The sequence below is a fragment of the Scardinius erythrophthalmus genome, assembly GCF_964197995.2.
Source record: "Scardinius erythrophthalmus genome assembly, chromosome: 16".
NCBI lineage: Eukaryota > Metazoa > Chordata > Actinopteri > Cypriniformes > Leuciscidae > Scardinius > Scardinius erythrophthalmus.
In genome coordinates this window covers 26629038-26636761 of record NC_138236.1, presented here as the reverse complement: position 1 = coordinate 26636761, position 7724 = coordinate 26629038, and the positions used below count along the sequence as shown (strand labels likewise).

General features: G+C 37.9%; 1 protein-coding gene across 1 annotated transcript in view; it reads right to left on the bottom strand.

Moving 5' to 3' along the window:
• Positions 1-1541: 1541 nt before the first annotated feature.
• Positions 1542-7724, bottom strand: part of LOC308704043 (carboxypeptidase Q-like) — a 97215-nt gene continuing 91032 nt past the window's right edge. Inside the window, exon 9 of the mRNA XM_081388107.1 lies at positions 1542-2049. Coding sequence (XP_081244233.1) covers position 2049 — 1 coding nt within the window. The 3' untranslated portion in view covers positions 1542-2048. The remainder of the gene's footprint in view (positions 2050-7724) is intronic.

The window sequence follows — 7724 nt, the reverse complement described above, 5'->3', positions numbered from 1 at the left end:
TCCCTGGACTGTTCCCTGCTGGTGAGATGACCGGCCCAACTCAACACATTTTCAAGAAACTGCTAAAGATCCATCTTTTCATAAACACTTGACCCAATAATACTAAATCTTTGTTTTAATAAAAAAAAAAAAAATTGTGCACTGTGCTACACTAACTGGGACTTGTCACTGCACTTGTTGCTTCTATTGTTCTCTTAATTTTAAGTCACTTTGGATAAAATGTAATTGTAAATGTTTGAAATAAGTTATATTAGAGTATAAACGCATACAGCAATTGTCTTTTAATGTGGATATTTTTACATGTTCTAAATGATATACTAAGCCTGTATTTCCTATCATTCATGTATCTTGATGTTCAGTGTTTGTTTAATGAGTAATACTGTAAATGTGCAGGTATTCCGTACTTGTATGTTTAGTTAATTTAACAGAAATTGAATGTACATTTGCTATTATTAAGTACTGAATTAGAGATTGGTCAAAGTTGTGAAACTGGATCTGCAAAAAATTAAAACTGTAAATATACAAACTTTGTATCTGAATTTATGTACTTATTACATTTTTATACATAACTTCATAGTTATTTTACACAGAACAACTATATATTAAAAGATAATTACTGTAGATAGACAGAGCATTGTTATAAAATAACTTTATAAAACCCTAAATTTACAGTTTAACCTTAAAGTTAAATGTTCTTTTTATGTAATTTGTCCTAATTTATCTGTTTTTCCACGGTTTAATAAGCCATTATTAACAGTAATGTACTGTAATTTAATTATTTTTGACTGTAAAGTCAATTCTGTATTTTTACGGTTTTTGCCTGTAATTTTGTGAAATGGTTATTTGCTGTAATTTAACAGAACCTGTCTGGAAACTTTGCTGCCAGAGATTTACCGTTTTTTTACGGGATTTTTTTTTACAGTGTAGCTTCCGGCAGACGGCCGTACGCATCAATCTACAGAAAGCGTAACCTTTGACATATGACGCATGACGCACTGACGAATGAGGAAGCGCAGAGGATAGAGCAAAACAAAACACCAGTCACGAATTAGAAGTCTAAAATGACCATTTTTAAAGAGAAATGTGGGAGGAGCTTGAGTTTGTTGCCCAGCCCTGTTAGTTTGAACCGCGAGAGGCGTCAAAGCTCATGCTACTCCTACATCCTACATCATACATCGTCAAGTGTTACTCTTTTGGCGTAAGTCGACTTGCGTAGGCCGTCTGCCGGAAGCTAGATATTTTAGTCCATAAAGTTTTAAACATGGATATTTTTCTTACACGAATGCATTGCTTCGCTTCAGAAGGCCTTTATTAAACCCCAGGGCCGCATGGAGCACTTTTATCATGAATGGATGCACTTTTATGGACTTCAAAACATAAACCGCCCTTCAAGTCAAGTCACCTTCTTTTTTATAACACTTTTAACAATATAGATTGTTTCAAAAAGCTGTGCTAATAGGAAATTAAAGTAACAGTTTTGGCTTTACAGCAGCTCTAGAATAAAGTTATTGTCCAGCTAAAGTTAGTTTTGATTGATTCACTTCCGTCGCAAAGATCATTAGTTATTAACTTAGCTAACACGACATCGTACTAACAGAAAACCCTTAACACGTTCTGGCTCGCTCATTCGCACAACAATGCCGGTGGCTCGAGAACGCAAACTTAAAAAAAATTATCTCTGCGGAAACTTCTAAAACGCAAACCTGTGAAAACGCTGACGGCATGCACATGCGCATTACGTGTTTAGTCTATAGGTATGCGCGTTTGAATATATATGTGCGCAGGCGTGTAGACTTTCTTTACAAATTGAACTCAACAAATTACTTGTCTGGCCTTGAAAAAATTATAATACAGAATTATGTATCGCTTCCGCGTAGCCATGTGAACTGGAATTATTTTGACGACATTTTATCTGCACAGAGGTAAAGGGAAGGAGGTCTTCACAGGGAAGAGACTAGTTGACACTTCAGGACTGCGTTGTTGTCGTGTCCAGGTGCAGGTCCTTCATCAGATCTGGATACGGCCTGGATCCGGCAGACTGCGGTAAACCTTGGGTAAACAGAAAGACTAATATTAGAGAAGACGCTATTCACTGCCATTTCTGTCAGGACCACTATCATCAAATACGATTGACAATTAGCATACAGTTAGGGTTGGCGGTATGGTTCTGTTCTGCAGCCTAGCATGGATAAGAGCAGGGAGAGCAGCAATAACCCCCCTTAGGGTAAACAAAACAGAACCAACATGAATGTATTGCAGATATCATTAATTCAAGATTTTAAAGAACAACATAATTTGAGAATTTATTCTGATTCAAAGGGCACTCAGAAGACCAAATGCTGACTGCACGAGAGGAGGAGCTGGGGATGGAGGAGGGTAATTAGCTCCTGAGAAACACGATAGCTGCTGATAATACCGAAGGAGCTTATACAGTATATGAATACAGTGATAGGTGTCTTATTCCTATAGGTAAACGTGGATCAGCTGACTAACGTGACCTGCCAGAACTGACGCTACACTTAATTATAAAGCTTGGAAGAGCCAGGACATTTTTTTATAGAACTCCGATTGTATTTGTCTGAAAGAAGAATGTCATATACACTTGGATGGCTTGAGGGTGAGTAAATCATGGGGTAATTTTCATTTTTGGGTGAACTATCCCTTTAAGTGTGTGAGCCATACATATAATAAAAACAAGGTTTCACAATCGACCCTAATTCCATTCCGGTGTGTCGGTGTGAGAGTGCGACAGGAGGATATAATACTTCACATATCATCTTCTTATATAAAGTGCAGCAGACTCACCCCTCTGAAAATAGGAGCTACTGAGCTATTTTCCTGTTTTCTTTTCATTCAATACCCTGAATTCTCAGGGTCAGATGGAGTTTTCAGGGTTAGCTGTCAAAGTAGCTTAATGCGGAGAGTTAGGCTTTTTTTAACCATTTTTTTTTATATACTTCTTCCTGGTGGTCACAGAGGACAGTCTGTTGTCTGCACTTCATCCTGTCTCAAAGCCCATTTTACAGGCCTACATCGTCTATCTGTGTACTAATAACTTTCAGAACACTCTGATCTAGTTTCCTGGATAAAACAGAGAGTCTAAAGGATTAAAGAATTCTGTTTGGTAACAGATGTTTCCTCATAGGAAATGTGCCTATACTTTTTTAGCATTAAGAAAGAGTATAGACTTGAGGTTTTTTCAAACTTAAATGACAGATGCCATAAAATCAAGATAATCTCCAACCACATAAGATAAGATAATCTCCAACCACATCTAACACAATCATAAAAGAAATTTACAAAGTCTGAAAAGTAGATATCTAACTTAAGATTAAACATGACATGTAACTTAAATGACATGAAGTGTTTTTCAGATGTCTATCATCTGTGTATAACAGAGACAGGAGAGTTTGGTCAGTGTAAGGCAAATGAATCGGATTAAGCAATATTTGTCAGGGTTGGGTGAAGGGATGAGGCGAGGACTCAATATGCAAGAAGCAATTGGCTTTATTATTCATAAATAAAGAAAAAAAAAAGAATAATACAAAGCTACCAAGAGGGGGAAAACAGGACTTGACTTGACTTGACTTGAGGAAACATACAGCAATGATCTGGCACAATACTGCAAACACAAGGAGAATAAATAGGGAGCAAACAAGGCAGGTAATGCTAGTGAAAAACCCAAGCTGCGTGCTATGCAGCACAAGACTAAACATAACATCAAAGACAGACTATTGCCAACTTTGCTGAACTCCTTGAACTAACCACTGTTCGTATTTCATATACTTAAAGGATACCTGTCGCCAAAATGCAACCTATAGATCGACTATTTTTGACTGTCAAAATGCCGGCAGACACAGCTACTGTGAGTTGTTCAAAATCTTTCTTTTTAGTAATCTCTGTGTACACAAACAATGTTCTCGATGCTCGAGTTCATGTGTAGAGCCCCTGGTGATACTTCGAGCAAAGTTGTGTCGAGCCTTCTTAATGTTTTAAAAATAGCGATTTTTGACCCCTCAAGCACTCCCATTCAAAAGGCAATTTGACCGAAAACGAAAATACGATCAAACTTAAAAGTGGCGTTTCCATTCTAATTATGCTTTTAAACAAAGGTTTGCCTTGGGTAGATTAACAAAAAGACCCTAGGTTGCATTTTGGCAACAGTTATTCTTTAAGTCCAAGTTCAAAATCAAATTCTATGAACTGCTCCATTCTTAACCTACGGAGCTGTCTGAAACACTGCCAGCGGGACATTAAACAGGAAGTGTTTTTCCGAACTCACAAGAGAAAATGCAAAAGTTTGCGAGAGAAGGCAAATGTTTTGCGAGAGAACGCAAAGCTTCTCAGGGGAACGCAAAAGTTTTGAGAGAGAACGCAAAGCTTTGAAAAATATTTTTTCTTCCCATCCCATATTTTCTTCACCACCATGTTGCTTTAGGGGCTCCGTAGGTTTGCTGTGTTTTGGTAGCGTTGGTTTGTAGAACAAGTTTTTTAGCATTTTGAAATGTAGTTTGTATTTATTTAACAAAATGTGGTTTTGGCCAGAAAATAACTATTTGGCCAATTGTGTGATGTAGGTGTGTTGCTGTGTTTAGAGTTTAGAGAAATGAATTTAAGTAAATGCTTGTTAGCCATTGTAAAAAATAAATAAATAAATAAAAACCTGTAATATAGCTCCTGGCCCACTGTTAAGTCTCTCTAGAATTTCAGATTGTGAACCAGTATCTCTATATTTGAACCAAACGTATAAACGTTTTTTATATATATATTCCATTGAAACAGCAGGCAGAGAAACCTCAGTAGCTACGCAGATAATGCAAACCAATGCACGTGTTGATGTCAGCTGTCACACATGTAATCCACACTGCCCTCTACCGGAGAGATAAAGAACAACACTAGTGATTTACTCGCTTGTATTCACGATTAATAGCGAAATTCGTGAGCGTTTTAATTACGATTTGTATCTAATCTAAAAGAGCTAATTCCTGGGTTTCTTACAGTAACCAATAAATTAAATAACACACAATTTGTTTGTACATGCATGATTCGTTTGCCATGTGTCCCTTATATACGTGTAAAAATACTGGTCAACTCGTATAGTGGCTCTAAAAATTCAAATTGTTTATTTTTTGTTTTGTTTTGTTTTTCAAATACGAAAAAACGCCAAAAAATATAAATTTGCCCTTTTTTGTTTAAATAAAATTAGATTTAAGTTTGCATAACATTATTATAACATTATTAAAATGACTATATATGATTATAATGACATAATTATCATTTCAAGTGAACTCTTCAAGGACAACTTTCTGTTTTCTGCATTATTGAATAGGCTATTATCTTATGTTATCTTTCTTTAGGCTACATCATTATACAGCCTTAAAATCTCAGTCCTTTCACAGTATCATGATTTTGTAACAATATAATATAAATAAAAAGTGAGTATTTGTAGAAATGTCAGCATTAAGTTCTGTTCGAAACACTTTGAGGAAGAAACTGTAAAACCAGAAAATATCTCAACATATATTAAAATGTATTAATTTATTAACTGATTAAACACATACTATTATTAAAAACATATAATGACATTATCACCATTGTGTGAACCTTTCAACAAGTTCTTTTTTCTGCATCATTTTACAATAGGCCTATATCTTATGATTTCTTGCTTTATATTTGTAACAGTTTTGGTTTTCGTGTTTACTTGTCTGCCTTCCTATTAGTTACCATAGTTCCTAATTACACACCTGTTTCTGTTGGTGCTGGTTCTGCTGGTTTCACCCAGGTCCAAGTCTCCTGTGTCTCCACTGGTCCCGCCCAGCTCTAAGTCTCTTGTGTCTTAGCTGGTCCCGCCCTGGCTCCGCCTTGGAAAGAGGATCCCCTGGCTCCGCCTTCAGCCACCGAGCCCATCACTCCACTTCGGCTTGTCGACCAGTAGGCTCCGCCTTGGCTCCTCCCTCCCTCGGCTCCACCTGGGACCATCGTCCTTGCTGCTCTATCAGGCTCCCTCTGGCTCCGCTTTGATCAGTCGTTGCTCCGCATGCGCCACGGACTCCCAGGCCTTCAGCAGTGCTTCATCCCCTTCAGCTCTGCCGGGCTCCGACTTGGTCCTCGGTCTCACTGGCTCCACCTCAGTCTTCTGACACCATGGCTTGACCCTGCTTGTCGCTGCGGATCTACCTCAGTCTCCTGATCCATCGGTGTCGCCAGGTCTTGTCGACCCTTCAGCTCCGTTTCTATCTTTTGTCCCCCTGGTTAAACATGCCAAATCTTCACCATGGCTTCTCAATCTTTCGACTCCACCGTGGGCCTTAGTCCTGTCAGTGGTCTGGGTCCCCGCTTGGCTCCTCCTGCTTTCCTCTCTTCCCTAGCTCCTCCCACCATCATCACCACCTTGGTTTCTCCCACCACCATCTCCTCTTGTCTCCTGCCCTTCGCCAGCCTCTCGTCCTCCTCCAGAGCCCCTGCCCTCCCTCCCTCATCATTTTTGACTATCATCGGTGCGAGGCTGCACCTTCTGGGAGAGGGGAGTTACTGTAACAGTTATTTTCTGTTTAGTTCTGTTTTATTTTCATAGTGTTTTGTCTGTCAGTGTTCCCTATAGTTTCCATTGTTCCTAATTAATCTGTTCCTGTTCAGTTCATTAACACTCCTTGTGTATTTAAGTCCTTAGTTTGCTCAGTTCTTTGTTTTGTGTTGTCTTTGTATAATGTGGTTATGTTATTCTATTCTCCTGCGTGTTCTCTCTTGAAGAGTATTATTAAAAGACTGTTTATTTTGTATTTGTCTTTGTGTGCTCATTATAAGCACCTAACCTGATAATATCATTATAACAGTAGGCTACCATGTTTTGGTAACCACTAGTGGGTTCCCTTGAGCAAGAAATTGTAAAACGAATAAAATGTCTCAACGTATATTAGTATTTATTAATTTATTACATTTAAGTGTTTTTAAACACATATAATGTAATTTGTTTACACTTAAACACATTATTTCTCTTAATGTTTATAATCTTACAAACATTGCTCTGTTTCATGTAAATATGACCTGTTGTTTACTGACTCATTCACTAGATGTCGCCATACGCTGCATTAAAATCAAATGATGTTCTAATTTACTCCGTCACGGGAATCAGTTCCCTCAAAAGTCTTTTGCAGCATATCTGAATATCCACAATGTTTCACACTTCCGCATAACGAGACGATTCTATACAGGGATCCTTAAACTGATGAACTAACAAATAAAACATGTTTACTGAGAAAAAGGCAGATGATTCAGAGTACATTTACATATAAAAAGCCTTCCGTGAAAGGTCTGAGAGATTATTTGCATGAAGCTGACAGGCGGGTGAAGGCAATGGAGAGTAAAACGACAAGATGTTTCCGAAAAACGAAAGTAACATGCTGACAGGACCATTATTCAACTGCCTCCAGCTTGATTTGGCTGTACAATTCAGCCGTGTTTTATATAGCCTTTTTACATTGAAGGAAACATTCAGGACAGATGCTACATTCAAGTCAATCAAACGCAAACCCATGCATGAAATGTTCTGAAATGAAAAGAGAATCCAAATTCTCTCTGTAGGAGTGGTTTGAGAAGAGCCCAGTTGTGTGGATGTGACAGTCCATAAGCACAGACCAACAGCATGCACTGTAATAAAAATATCTTCAGTTTCTATGAGATTTTTGAGGCAATTTGTTCCAGAAACATTTTTCGTTTTATTGGTT